This window comes from Delphinapterus leucas, chromosome 5 (assembly GCF_059928025.1).
Source record: "Delphinapterus leucas isolate spDelLeu-1000000601 "Yukka" chromosome 5, BTC_Dleu_Yukka2, whole genome shotgun sequence".
Taxonomy (NCBI): domain Eukaryota; kingdom Metazoa; phylum Chordata; class Mammalia; order Artiodactyla; family Monodontidae; genus Delphinapterus; species Delphinapterus leucas.
This window is the reverse complement of record NC_143133.1, coordinates 37,603,289-37,619,136: the sequence shown is the minus strand read 5'-3', so window position 1 is coordinate 37,619,136 and position 15,848 is coordinate 37,603,289. Positions and strand designations below refer to the sequence as shown.

General features: G+C 43.3%; 1 protein-coding gene across 1 annotated transcript in view; it reads right to left on the bottom strand.

The window, feature by feature from the left end:
- The window catches only part of OTOP1 (otopetrin 1), a 44,190-nt gene that overhangs the window by 4,594 nt on the left and 23,748 nt on the right, over window positions 1-15,848 (bottom strand). Inside the window, exons 4-5 of the mRNA XM_022567011.2 lie at window positions 15,324-15,454; window positions 11,445-12,370 (exon numbers count right to left, since the gene is read on the bottom strand). Coding sequence (XP_022422719.1) covers window positions 11,445-12,370; window positions 15,324-15,454 — 1,057 coding nt within the window. The remainder of the gene's footprint in view (window positions 1-11,444; window positions 12,371-15,323; window positions 15,455-15,848) is intronic.

The following is a 15,848-nucleotide window of genomic DNA, read 5'->3' as shown; positions in this document are numbered from 1 at the left end:
ATCCAAGCACCACTTCACGCCCATCCTTTCTTACTTCCCTGCAGGGCACGCAGCACTATAGGCATTTCTCCTGTTTGATTTTTTGTTGCTAGTCCTGCCATCTGGTTTATAGACCCCATAGGAGGAAGACCAGAGCTCTGGGGCATGCTGCACCCTCATCACGCACAGCACAGCTGGCCCTCAGTGGGCACACGGAGGATATATTGTCAAGAAGGAGGGAAAATGAGAAGAAAAGGAAGAGACCTTCAAGATGGCCGAAGAGTAAGACGTGGAGATCACCTTCCTCCCCATGAATACATCAAAAACACAGCTGCATGTGGAACAGCTCCTACAGAACAACTACTGAATGCTGACAGAAGACCTCAGACTTCCCAAAAGGCAAGAAACTCCCCACGTACCTGGGTAGGGCAAAAGAAAAAAGAAAAAACAGAGATAAAAGAATAGGGATGGGACCTGCCCCTCTGGGAGGGAGCTATGAAGGAGGAAAGGTTTCCACACACTAGGAAGCCCCTTCGCGGGCGGAGACTGCGGGTGGCGGAGGGGGGAAGCCTCGGAGCCATGGAGGAGAGCGCAGCTACAGGGGTGCGGAGGGCAAAACGGAGAGATTCCTGCACGGAGGATCAGTGCCGACCAGCACTCACCAGCCCGAGAGGCTTGTCTGCTCACCCGCCGGGGAGGGCGGGGCTGGGAGCTGAGGCTCAGGCTTTGGAGGTCAGACCCCAGGGAATGGACTGGGGTTGGCGGCGTGAACACAGCCTGAAGGGGCTAGTGTGCCAGAGCTAGCTGGAAGGGAGTCCAGGAAAAAGTCTGGACCTGCTGGAGAGGCAAGAGACCATTGTTTCAGGGTGCACAAGGAGAGGGGATTCCTCCCCTGTCTGCACACAGGGGGCAGAGCACCGCCTAAATGAGCTCCAGATACGGGCGCAATCCGTGGCTAACAGCTCAGACACCAGAGACGGGCATGAACCACTAACGCTGCTGCTGCTGCCACCAAGAATCCTGTGTGCAAGCACAGGTCACTACCCACACCCACCCTGGGAGCCTGTGCAGCCCGCCACTGCCAGGGTCCCATGATCCAGGAACAAGTTCCCCGGGAGAACACACGGCACAGCTCAGGCTGTTGTAACATCACGCCAGTCTCACCCCGCATCCCAATGATGACTACTGTACCCCTGCCTCCCCCGGCCTGAGTGAGCCAGAGCCCCCTTATCAGCCACTGCTTTCACCCCTCCTGTCCGGGTGGGGACAGACTCCCGAGGGCAGCCGACACCCAGAGGCGGGGCCCAAACCAAAGCTGAGCCCCAGGAGCTGTGCTAATAAAGAAGAGGAAGGGAAATCTCTCCATGCAGCCCCAGAGCAGCAGATGAAATCCCCACAATCAACTTGATAAACCCTGCATCTGAAGAATACCTGAATAGACAACGAATGTTCCCAAAATTGAGGCAGTGGATTTTGGGAGCAACTGTAGACTTGGAGTTTGCTGTCTACATCTAATTTGTTTCTGGTTTTATGTTTATCTTAGTTTAGTATTTAGTACTTATTATCATTGGTGGATTTGTTTATTGGTTTGGTTGCTCTCTTCCTTTTTTTTTTAATATATATACATATATTTTTCCTTTTTCTCTTTTTGTGAGTGTGTATGTGTATGCTTCTTTGTGTGATTTTGTCTGTACAGGTTTGCTTTTACCATTTGTCTGAGGGTTCTGTCTGTTCACCTTTTGTTTGTTTTTGGTTTTGTTTTTTTTCTCTCTTCCTTTTCTTCTGAGCCATGTGACTGGCAGGGTCTTGGTGCTCCGGCCAGGTGTCAGGCCTGAGCCTCCGAGGTGGGAGGACTAGTCCAGGACATTGGACCACCAGAAACCTCCCAGCCCCACGTAATATCAATCAGCAAGAGCTCTCCCAGAGATCTCCATCTCAACACTAAGACCCAGCTCCACCCAACGGCCAGCAAATTCCAGTGCTGGACACCCCACGCCAAACAACTAGCAAGACAGAAACACAACCCCACCTTTTAGGCAGAGAGGCTGCCTACAGTCATACTAAGTTCAAAGACACTCCAAAACACACCACTGGACATGGCCCTCCCCACCAGAAGGACAAGATACAGTCCCACCCACCAGAACACAGGCACCAGTCCCCCCCACCAGGAAGCCTACACAGCCACTGAACCAACCTCACCCATTGGGGGCAGACACCAAAAATAATGGGAACTAAGGACTTGAGGCCTGCGAAAAGAAGACCCCAAACACAGTAAGTTAAACAAAATGAGAAGACAGAGAAATATGCAGCAGATGAAGGAGCAACGTAAAAACCCACCAGACCAAACAAATGAAGAGGAAATAGGCAGTCTACCTGAAAAATATTTCAGAATAATGACAGTAAATATGATCCAAAATCTCGGAAATAGAATGGAGAAAATACAAGAAATGTTTAACAAGGACCTAGAAGCACTAAAGAGCAAACAAACTATAATGAACAACACAATAAATGAAATTAAAAATACTCTAGAAGGAATCAACAGCAGAATAACGGAGGCAGAAAAATGGATAAGTCACCTGGAAGATAAAATAGTGGAAATAACTACTGCAGAGCAGAATAAATAAAAAAGAATGAAAAGAATTAAGGACAGTCTCAGAGACCTCTGGGACAACATTAAATGCATCAACATTCGAATTATAGGGGTCCCAGAAGAAGAAGAGAAAAAAGAAAGGGACTGAGAAAATATTTGAAGAGATTAGAGTTGAAAATTTCCCTAATATGGGAAAGGAAATAGTCAATCAAGTCCAGGAAGCACAGAAAGTCCCATACCGAATAAATCCAAGGAGAAACATGCCAAGACACATATTAATCAAACTATCAAAAATTAAATTCAAAGAAAAAATATTAAAAGCAGCAAGGGAAAAGTGACAAATAACATAAGAGGGAAACCCAATAAGGTTAACAGCTGATCTTTAAGCAGAAACCCTGCAAACCAGAAGAGAGTGGCAGGACATATTTAAAGTGATGAAAGGGAACAACCTACAACCAAGATTACTCTACCCAGCAAGGATCTCATTCAGATTCAATGGAGAAATTAAAACTTTTACAGACAAGCGAAAGTTAAGAGAATTCAGCACCACCAAACCAGCTTTATCACAAATTCTAAAGGAACTTCTCTAGGCAGGAAACAGAAGAGAAGGAAAAGACCTACAATAACAAACCCAAAACAATTAGGAAAATGGTAATGGGAACATACATATCAATAATTACCTTAAATGTAAATGGATTAAAAGCTCCAACCAAAAGACATACACTGGCTGAATGGATACAAAAACAAGACCTGTATATACGCTGTCTACAGAAGATCATACTTCAGACCTAGGGACACATACAGACTGAAAGTGAGGGGATGGAAAAATATATTCCATGCAAATGGAAATCAAAAGAAAGCTGGAGTAGCTATACTCATATCAGACAAAATAGACTTTAAAATAAAGACTATTACAAGAGACAAAGAAGGATACTACATAATGATCAAGGGATCAATCCAAGAAGAAGATATAACAATTGTAAATAATTATGCACTCAACATAGGTGCACCTCAATACATAAGGCAAGTGCTAACAGCCATAAAAGGGGAAATTGACAGTAACACAATCATAGTAGGGGACTTTAACACCCCACTTTCACCAATGGACAGATCATCCAAAATGAAAATAAATAAGGAAACACAAGCTTTAAATGATACATTAAACAAGATGGACTTAATTGATATTTATAGGACATTCCATCCAAAAACAACAGAATACACATTCTCAAGTGCTCATGGAACATTCTCCAGGATAGATCATATCTTGGGTCACAAATCAAGCCTTGGTATAAATTTAAGAAAACTGAAATTGTATCACGTATCTTTTCCAACCACAATGTATGAGACTAGATATCAATTACAGGAAAAAAAAACTGTAAAAAAAACAAACACATGGAGGCTAACCAATATATTCCTAAATAACCAAGAGATCACTGAAGAAATCAAAGAGGAAATCAAAAATTACCTAGAAACAAATGACAATGAAAACACGATGACCCAAAACCTATGGGATGCAGCAAAAGCAGTTCTAAGAGGGAAGTTTATAGCAATACAATCCTACCTCAAGAAACAAGAAAAATCTCAAATAAACAACCTAACCTTACACCTAAAACAATTAGAGAAAGAAGGACAAAAAAACCCACAAAGTTAGCAGAAGGAAAGAAATCATAAAGATCAGATCGGAAATAAATGAAAAAGAAATGAAGGAAATAATAGCAAAGATCAATAAAATTAAAAGCTGGGTCTTTGAGAAGATAAACAAAATTGATAAACCATTAGCCAGAATCATCAAGAAAAAAAAAGGGAGAGGACTCAAATCAGCAGAATTAGAAATGAAAAAGGAGAAGTAACTGATACTGCAGAAATACAAAGGATCATGAGAGACAACTACAAGCAACTATATGCCAATAAAATGGACAACCTGGAAGAAATGGACAAATTCTTAGAAAAGTGCAAACTTCCAAGACTAAACCAGGAAGAAATAGAAAATATGAACAGACCAATCATAGGCACTGAAATTGAAACTGTGATTAAAAATCTTCCAACAAACCAAAGCCCAGAGCCAGATGGCTTCACAGGTGAATTCTATCAAACATTTAGAGAAGAGCTAACACCTATCCTTCTCAAACTCTTCCAAAGTATAGCAGAGGGAGGAACACTCCCAAACTCATTCTATGAGGCCACCATCACCCTGATACCAAAACCAGACAGTGATATCACAAAAAAAGAAAACTACAAAAAAGAAAGCCATTATCACCGATGAACATACATGAAAAAATCCTCAACAAAATACTAGCAAACAGAATCCAACAACACATTAAAAAGATCATAGACCATGATCAAATGCAGTTTATCCCGGGAATGCAAGGATTCTTCAATACGCACAAATCAATGTGATACACTATATTAACAAACTGAAGGCTAAAAACCATATGATCACCTCAATAGATGCAGAAAAATCTTGCAAGAAAATTCAACACCCATTTATGAAAAAAACTCTCCAGGGCTTCCTGGTGGTGCAGTGGTTGAGGGTCCACCTGCCGATGCAGGGGACATGGGTTCATGCCCTGGTCCGGGAGGATCCCACATGCCACGGAGCGGCTGGGCCCGTGAGCCATGGCCGCTGGGCCTGCGCGTCCGGACCCTGCGCTCTGCAACGGGTGGGGCCGCGGCAGTGAGAGGCCGGCGTACAGAAAAAAAAAAAAAACAACTCTCCAGAAAGTAGGCATAGAGGGAACTTACCTCAACATAATGAAGGCCATATATGACAAACCCACAGCCAACATCGTTCTCAATGGTGAAAAACTGAAACCATTTCGTCTAAAATCAGGTAGAAGACAAGGATGCCCACTCTCACCACTATTATTCAACATAGTTTTGAAAGTTTTAGCCACAGCACTCAGAGAAGAAAAAGAAATAAAAGGAATCCAAATCAGAAAAGAAGAAGTAAAGCTGTCACTGTTTGGAGATGACATGATACTATACATAGAGAATCCTAAAGATGCTACCAGAAAACTACTAGAGCTAATCAATGAATTTGGTAAAGTAGCAGGATACAAAATTAATGCACATTAATCTCTTGCATTCCTATACACTAATGATAAAAAATCTGAAAGATAAATTAAGGAAACCCTCCCATTTACCATTGCAACAAAAATAATAAAATACCTAGGAATAAACCTACCTAAGGAGACAAAAGACCTGTATGCAGATAAGACACTGATGAAAGAAATTAAAGGTGATACAACCAGATGGAGAGATATACCATGTTCTTGGATTGAAACAATCAACATTGTGGAAATGACTATACTACCCAAAACAATCTACAGATTCAATGCAATCCCTATCAAGCTACCAATGGCATTTTTCACAGAACTAGAATAAAAAAATTTACAGTTTGTATGGAAACACAAAAGACCCCGAATAGCTAAAGCAATCCTGAGAAAGAAAAACGGAGCCGGAGGAATCAGGCTCCCTGACTTCAGACTATACTACAAAGCTACAGTAATCAAGACAGTATGGTACTGGCACAAAAACAGAAATATAGATCAATGAACAGGAGAGAAAGCTCAGAGATAAACCCACACAAATATGGTCACCTTATCTCTGACAAAGGAGGCAAGAATATACAATGGAGAAAAGACAGTCTCTTCAATAAGTGGCGCTGGGAAAACTGGATAGCTACATGTAAAAGAATGAAATTAGAACACTCCCAAACACCACACACAAAAATAAACTCAAAATGGATTAAAGACCTAAATGTAAGGCCAGACACTATAAAACTCTTAGAGGAAAATATAGGCAGAACACTCTATGACATAAATCACAGCAAGATTCTTTCTGACCCACCTCCTAGAGAAATGGAAATAAAAACAAAAATAAACAAATGGGACCTAATGAAACTTAAAAGCTTTTGCACAGCAAAGGAACCAATAAACAAGACCAAAAGACAACCCTCAGAATGGGAGAAAATATTTGCAAATGAAGCAGCTGACAAAGGATTAATCTCCAAAATATACAAGCAGCTCATGCAGCTCAATATCAAAAAAACGAACAACCCAATCCAAAAATGGGCAGAAGACCTAAATCGACATTTCTCCAAAGAAGATATACAGATTGCCAACAAACACATGAAAGGATGCTCAACATCACTAATCATTAGAGAAATGCAAATCAAACCACAGTGAGGTATCACCTCACACCAGTCAGGATGCCCATCATCAAAAAATCTACAAACAATAAATGCTGGAGAAGGTGTGGAGAAAACAGAACCCTTTTGCACTGTTGGTGGGAATGTTGATACAGCCACTATGGAGAACAGTATGGAGGTTCCTTAAAAAACTAAAAATAGAACTACCTTATGACCCAGCAATCCCTCTACTGGGCATGTACCCTGAGAAAACCATAATTCAAAAAGAGTCATGTACCACAATGTTCATTGCAGCTCTATTTACAATAGCCAGGACATGGAAGCAACCTAAGTGTCCATCGACAGATGAATGGATAAAGAAGATATGGCACATGTATACAATGGAATATTACTCAGCCATAAAAAGAAACGAAATTGAGTTATTTGTAGTGAGGTGGATGGACCTAGAGTCCGTCATACAGATTGAAGTAAGCCAGAAAGAGAAAAACAAATACCATATGCTAATACATATATATGGAATCTAAAAAAAAAAAAAAAAGGCTCTGATGAACCTAGGGGCAGGACAGAAATAAAGACACAGACATAGAGAATGGACTTGAGGACATGGGGAGGTGAAAGGGTAAGCTGGGATGAAGTGAAAGAATAGCATTGGCATATATACACTACCAAATGTAAAACAGATAGCTAGGGGAAAATAGCTGCATAGCACAGGGAGATCAGCTCGGTGCTTTGGAACCACCTAGAGGGGTGGGATAGGGAGGGTGGGAGGGAGACGCAAGAGTGAGGAGATACAGGGATATATGTATATGTATAGCTGATTCACTTTGTTATACACAGCAGAAACTAACACAACATTGTAAAGCAAATTATACTCCATTAAATATGTTAAAAAGAAAAGAAAATGAGAATAAAAGAAGAGTTTATGGACCTCTTTCCTGAAATCCAGATCTTTCCATCTGCTGTGAAGTTGGCTATAATTCTTGCTACTCATCCCCTTGAAAGGCAACCTATGCCCCCTTCCCTTGAATCTGGGTGGACGCTATCACTGCTGGACCCATAAAATATGGCAGAAATGGTGCCGTGCAATGTCCACACCCAGACCTTAAGAGACTGGCACTTCCAGTCCTTTGGAAGCCTGGCTCTGGGTCCTGAGCCATCACCTAAGAAGTCCACCTCCCCTGAGACCGCTGTGCTGGAGAGTCCCCATGAATACGCTGCAGCCAGAGTCCCCACTGAGTCCAGCCTTTCAGCCTCCCCAACCCAAGGCGCCAGATCGTGGACTTTCCAACCCAAGCAGCCCATCCAGTAGCTTCAGTCAGTTTCATTAGGAATAGAATTGTCCAGCCAGGCCCTGCCAGAATTCCTAATCCACAAGTTCCTGAGACATAGTAAAATGGTTGTTGTTTTTGTCATGCATTTGGGGTCACTGGTTACACAGCAATAGAAAACCAAAATTTCTGCCTGTTGGTTATGTCCACTTGGATGTCCTTTTACCACTGAAAGTGTCCAGTACTAAACTCACGTGCTTCCTTCCACCTGAGCCCCTCCCAAGCCTGCTCCCCCTCCAGAGACCCCAATCTCCATAAGTAGCATCACCATGTATCAGGAACTCAAGGCAGAACCTGGGAGCCGCTCTTGGCAACCCTCTCCCTCCACAGACTACAACATGGATGAACCTGAAGGTCCTTGCACCACGTGAGATAAATCCCGTATGATTCCACTTATATGAGATACCCAGAGTCAAACTCATAGAGAAAGAGAGTAGAACGGTGGTCGCTAGGGGATGGGGGTGGAGGGAATGGAGAGTTGTTTCATGAGTACAAAATTTTAGTTTTGCAAAGTGAAAAAGTTTTAGAGGTGGGTGGCGGTGATGGTAGCACAATCATGTGAATGCACTAAATGCTACAGAATCGTACACTGGAAAATGGTTAAAATGGTAAATTTTAGGTTATGTGTTCATTACCACCATTAAAATTTAATTTAATTTAAAAGAATAAAAACACGAATCAGATCTTGTCACTCAGAGCATAAAACCCTTAGATGGTTTTCTGTTGCATTTAGGATTAAGTCCTGGCTTGTGGCCACGCCTCTCTCTTCTTGCTCTCCAAGTTCTAGCCACGTGGGTTTCCTTCCAGTTCTTGAGCGCATCCAGCAAGCCCTACCTTGCTCTGCATCCGTGCCTTCCCTGTACCTGCTGCTCCGCCCAGACTGCCCCACTCCACCAAGAGGAGGCCTCCCCTGAACCCCAGTGTTCCCACAGCACCCAAAGTCTTCCATCATCACACCCACCGCCCTTTACTGTCCAACCCACAGCTGCCAATCCACCCACGTGGTCGTGCACACCAGCACCTCCAGCCGCTGCCTCTGCACCAGCTCCTGGTCCTGGACAGAAACAGTTCCTGCCTCTGCCAGGTGCCCTCAGCACAACATGGGATGAAGTGCAGGGTTTCAAAGTGCTGCCCGTGGAGTTGGCTCAGGTCATCCTAAGACATCAGCCTGCAATCATTTCCGTCCTCTGGCTCACTCCCCAGGGAACGGAGGCAGTGCCTGGGGCCATCAGGGGCAGAGCACAGAGATGAAGAGATAAAACGTGTACTTCTCCTGGTCCAGAGCCCTGAACCTGGCCTTCGGGTCCCAAGAGAACGTCAGTTGCCACTCGATTCTAGTATAGCAGTGCTATTCTCGGTCAAGCTGGTCCAAAAAAAGCAAGCCAAGTGTACCACCTGGTGATCAAGCAAAAAACCAACACAGGGAAAGTGGTCTTTCTGAACTCACTGAAAAGAGAGATCTTTATGCCTTGGGGTGCATAAAAAACAATACGCTTTAGGGGCTTTCTAGAACCAACTCTGACTTTATAAGAACCTAAGCTGATACACCCCTCTCTGGAATGTAAGCCTTATATAAAATGCAGCCCCGTTGTAGTTATTAATATCTCTCTCTCTTGTTCTCCTGTTTTAAGTCCTTTGTTCACTGCTGCACCCACATAGTTCCTGACACAGAGCAGATGCCCCATAAATGTCTATAAGATGAAAGAAGAGGGCGCACCTGGAGCCACACTCTTCTGGGACCCCTTCTCCCTTCAGAACTCCCCATATCTGTCTGCCGACCTGGAGGGGGACCAAGGTCCAGGTGACCCAAAGCAAGAATCAGATTCGGTTGGCAGACACATGGCCCTTTCAGCTTCAGATGGACCCTCCCAATTTTGTGGCCTTAGGGTAATATCAAAAGTTGCAGTCCCTGGACATGCACCAACTGATATTAGGGAGAGGAAGCTAAAAAGTTAGTAAGCTTCTGGGGAAACAGAGCAGCCCTGATGATACGGAGGCTGGTAGCAGAGAGTTGGCTGCGATGATGGACGGGCCCCGTGTGCTGGGGCGTCGTCACCATTCCACCAGACACAGTCACTGCTGATGCCTGTGTGCACCAAAGGCTGCTTCTCCCTCCTTTTTACCCAGACCTGTCACCCTTCTATGTACCTCTAGAAGAAATCCCAACAACACACAATGCTTTGTATTCCTTTTCCTTCTCACCATCCCCACCAGCACTGCCCTGGTTCAAGTTTCCATCATTTCCTATCTGGGCAGCTCTGTGGGGCTTCTGTTCAGGTTTCCCTGACTTTGATCTTACCTCCCTCCATCCTTCCTGCACGTTGCTGCTAGATCATTCTAAAACACAAATCTGAGAGGGTCCTCTACTGCCCTCAGCGTGAAGATCAGACTCAGCCAGGCTTATGAAGCTCTGCTCAAGCCAGACCCGTCTAACCAGACCCTCCATCCTGCTTCCCGCCCTGCTTCACGTGTATGGAATTCATGACAAGCTGCTCATGCTACTCAAATAGGCCATGGTGTCCTTTGCCTCTGTGTCTTTGCACATCACGTGCCCTCTGCCCCAAGCCTTTCTTTTTCTTGCCTTGATCACAGTTGGTAAACTTCCAACTGTTCCTTGAGGCTGAGGCAGACAATATTGAGGGGCTGATTATACATCTTTTTCTACCTTGTTACCGTCCATTATAGAGGCTAGAAAGCAAACCATCCACTTCCCCCTCCTCCCTTGCAGTTAGGGGTGGTCACATCAATTGCAGACATTGCCTGGCACCAGTCCTTCCCTCTGTCTTCCTGTCTTGAACCCAGATGTGATGCCTGGTGCTGCTGCAGCTATCCTATGACCATGTGCCAACCACATTCAGTAGAAAGGTGAACAGTGCCTGGATCCTTGATGATAGGGTTCAGCTGCCAGGCCAACCCTGAATAGCCAACTTCCAGAATTCTTGTCTTTAAGACTGAAGATACTGCTGATCAAGCTATCTGTTATTTGCAGCCAAAAGCACTCCTAATTGAGTCTCTGTCTCACCTCAAGCATCCCCTACTTATTGAAGTCCCTCTTTGACTCCATGCTCCCATTCCACCTTGCAGATAGCCCTGTCCCAGCATTTGCCATATTCACTCTATTATATTTTTTCCTTGTCTCCCTCTCCCACTAATACTGTGACCTTTTTGAGGAAAGAGATTACGTCTTCTCACCTTTAATTCTTAGTTCCCACCCCAGTCCATGGCATACAGATACTCAGTCAGCAAATTTGTAGAATATAAGCCTATGTTCCAGTCTAATATTTTAACCTTACGTTTAAATTATTTTGATTAAAAGCTGCCTTTATTCCTTATTTGAAAATGGCAAGGAAAACAGATTAATCAATATATTTAAATAAAGAAATAACTTGCAGATTACCGAAATATTGCAGAGGAACAAAAAGGCTGCAATATTCCTTAAGACTCTTCTCTGGGCATTGCCCTGCAGGAAATGGGGGTGGCAGGCTGGGCCCAGGGCCCCTTCCCAGCTCTTCTCCTCTTCCTCCTTGCTATCAACTTCTCTCAGACACATATTTCCATTGGCCGCATGTGACATCTCGCTGTCCTGGGGAGCCACGTCCCCGGCTGCAGGTCTGCTCTCGAAGCAAGAAGGGAGGGATGTGGCATTGCCATTGTAGACTGTGACCACCTGCAGGGTTCTGATGTCCTTGGAGAGCTTCTCCGGCTCTCGGTGAATGGACTCAATGATGAAGAGGTTCTGGATGTACTTCTCAACAACCACCAGGATGGAGTAGGGCAGGTTGTACCAGGTGTACGGGGGGCAGGACTCGGCACAGAGGATGGCCAGGATGGAGCCCCAGGAGATGAGCCAGGAGCCGGAGGCAGTGCCCACCAACAGGTCTGCATCCAGTTTGCGGGCTGGATTTTTGGACTCGTCTAGTGATTGCTCATCTAGCCTATAAATCCGGATCCCAGCCAGCCCTGCCGCCCCCATGAGTACGAGCAAGATGATGGCATACAGGTAGAACATGATGAGTGCTGACTCGCTCCCGGTTTTGGAACGCCCGATCCAAATCAGATACACCACCACGACCCCAATGGTGGCAGCCAGTGCGGTCAGGCCCAGTACCGAGCCCAGCATGACCCCGTGAGACCTGAACTGCATCTTCTGACGCTGATGACTGTCAACTTTGCGCCCGATGTTTTTCCACAGGACGTAGAGCATCGTGGAGGCCAGTATCTGATATTCTATGTTGAAAGGGTAGAGGTAGTAGATCCCGTGGGAGATGGCAGAGCAGAGGGTCGGGGGTGTGCAGTTACATGGAGGCGTGTGGTCATCTAAAACTAGCGCGGAGACAGACCACAGGGGAGGACAATTAGAACATTCAGTGGCAAAGCAGAAAACCACAAACAAATACTCTCACTGTGGATTCATGCTTGGGTTTGCCATTGAATTAAAAGCTTTATTTCATGGCTTTTTGTCATGTTTCATATCATGGCTAAATTGACAGCCATGAATACTCCCCAAAGAGTACTAATTACACGAATTAGATCTTATCCATACATCAGAATATTGTCCAGCCATTGCAAATGGTATTTTAGAAATTTACTCATCAACATATAAAGACGTTCAGAAGACACTGTTGAACAAAAGCAGCTTCCAAAGAGGCTGGAGTATGGCTCCATTTTTATAAATTATAGATATCTTGGTGATATATATATACAGAGACAGAGAGGTAGGGAGATAGACAGACATAGAAAAAAATTGGAAGGACATAAACTAAAATGTTAACAATGGTTATCTCTGGGCGGAAAAATGGCAGGTGAATTTTTTTTTTTTTCAGTAAAAGAAACTTCTATTGAGATATAATTGACATACAACCTTATGTAAGTTTCCCTCTAGATTTTGCTTCGCTGTATTTTCTAAACTTTCTATATGAATATGATTGACCTGTGTGATTTTTAAATTACTTTTTAAAAACAACTTTGTGAGGGAAAATGCCCCTTATCAGCAAAAATTTTCCTCTTGAGAATATCCGAAGCCAGCAAGTGTGGCACGAGACAGGCCCCACCTTCTGAAAGACACTTGGCAATGGTATAAAGGACCATTTCATAACAAGGAGGGGAAAAGCTGTAAGTAATTAATGAAATATGCAACAAAAGCCTTAAAGATGATATAAAGTCTCTGGCCTATAATTCCAATCTATTCTAAAGGACAAGTCAAAAATATAGTCAAAGCATTAGGTAAAATTTTGTTGTGAGTTTTTGAGAAAGAAAGAGAAACACCTCAATGTGTAACAATTTAGAAAGTGTTAAATGAATTTTGGTACATCCTTACAATAGAATAGTAGGCAGCCATTAAAAATTATAATTGTGTTTTAATGATACAAGAAAATAATTGTTACAATAACAATGGGAAAAAAGAACAAATTGTATATCCAGTATTTTTAAATGCATACCACAACACAGAACTCAGTTGTGAAATCAATTTAGAGGGTAGCAACCAATATATTTTTTAATGGAATTGCAATGGAATAAAACAGGATTGAATAAATGGAATCAAATACAATAGAAATTTGAGTGCCTCTGAGATAGTAAGATTATTATTTCATGTGTACACACATACAGGTATGTGTTCATTTGGGTTGCAATGTAAAATCTATTTCTTATTGTATGTTGTAGAAAAAAAATGATCGAATATGTACAGTATGATCTCAACTATAAAAAAATAAATAGCACCAAGACCAAAAAATAACCAGATGTTAATAGCATTTAAGTGCACTTCTGGGTAGGTGCTACTGTGGATTTTTTCTTTACGTTTTGTCATTGTTTTAATTTATGATATGTTTTAATTTATATGATACTACTTATAAAATCAGACAAAAAAGCTTGGTAGTAGCATTAATTACCCTCACTTTTGCAGAACACTGCAATTTTCAATTCAAAAGGAGTTTCCCCAACACTTGTAACACAATACAATACAATGCAAAAGACAAGGGAAACACTCAGGAGAAAAGGTTCAGATTAACAGAACGTTAGAGCTGACAGAGTCCTTTTTTATAAATTAATCTAATCCCATCTTCACCAAGGTCTCTGGAGCCAGATTGCTGGAATTCAAATCCCAGCTCAATCGTCCATCTGCTGTGTGATCTTGGGTTAGTCACTTAACTTCTCTCTGGCTCAATGGCTTCACCCATATAATGAGGTCACTGTTGCCTACCTCAGAGTGTTGGGACAAGAGTTTAATGTGCCAGCCACTCAGAAAATGCTTAACAAAACTTTTTGTTATTGTTGTCACTGCTGTTACTGTTATTGATACCAGTGAGGAGACGGGTCCCAAAGAGAATGGCCTTCCCAAGAGCAGGCTGCTTGTTAGGGGTGGTGAAGAAATGTAGTGTGTCCCCCTAATTTTGTCATCCCCACCGCACTGGTGAGGAAACGGGTTTAAAGTTGCTCTCTGGGACTGACCTGGGTTTGTACAGAGAGGATAGATGTGCATTACATTAAAGCTGGAAGGACTCATGGAAAGTACATGGTTCAAGTCCCTTCACTTCATAAAAGAGAAAAGGGAGGCTCGGAGTGGTTGAATGTTTTCCAAAGGTCACACAGCTAGAAGGTGATGGGAACAAGACCCAAACCTGAGACATCAGTCCCCTGTACATTGCACCTTCCTCTACCCCACATTCTTCTCAACCCCAGTGCTCTAATATAGAAGCAACAGGTCACAAATGCTAAAGAATTTTGGAAGAAAATGAAGAGTCATGAGACAGGCGCTCCAATAGGAACAAGGGGGGAATAAAGATGGGCCAAAATTATAAACTAAGTAGAGTTAAATAAAACTTCAAATGAACGAAAACCAATTAACCACAACATACCATTAGACTTCTATGGATTTTTTAAAGCTATACTTTTAGTAGAAAGAACTGGTAATAGAGGTTTAATTAAAAGCACAAACAGAAACAACCACCAATCTTCCAAGGTTGTAAACAAAGACATTCATTTCCATACCAAACTGGACCATGAGAAATGGTGATCAAAATGATGAGCCCTGGATCTGACAAGTCCCTGAGTCACTGAAGAAACCTTTAATTATGCTCAGCACACCCTACTTATGGAAGCAGGATGAGAGACTTAGGAGGTTTTGAAAGATTTTCAACAACAGAGGATTGTCTGGCCGATGTTGAATTGGGTGGACCCTGCAGGTCTTTGAAACCCGTACCTCCATCTATGGACATTCTGGTCTCTGCAGGTTTCCAAGCTGTTCCAAGATGGCAGCTGGGCAACTCTTACCACTCACCTATTGTTATGTTCCCGAAGCCCAGGGTGATGAGCCGTTCCTTGTGCTCGTTAAGTTGGTGCTTTGACTCATTCAGGACACTGTTCGCCCAAAGAAGCAGGTTGGTGAACACTGAGTGGATCACCCCAAACCTGAAAAACACAAGGACTCACTTCCTGAGCAGCCCTGGGAAGCTCCTAGCCCCGTGAGGTGAGATGGAGACATTGCACACATGTACACGGGCACACACACAAGCTTCCTTCTTAGCAGTGATTGTGATTTCATCTGGCAGCTCAGGCTCTGGTCCTGAGGGTCCCCTGTCTGGCAGTTCCATGGGACCTTCCAAAACCACAGCCTTGGCATCCTGCCTTAATCTTGAACCTGCCAGTACTCAACTCATTGTCTACAGGACAAAACAAAACAAATAAAAATCTGGGTCTCGGAAGCAGGGATACAGGGATGGAAATTTACTAAAAACGGGCAGCCTACCCCACCATACCCCAAACCCTTTCTTCCAAAAGGGAATAGAACAATGAAGGAAAGATG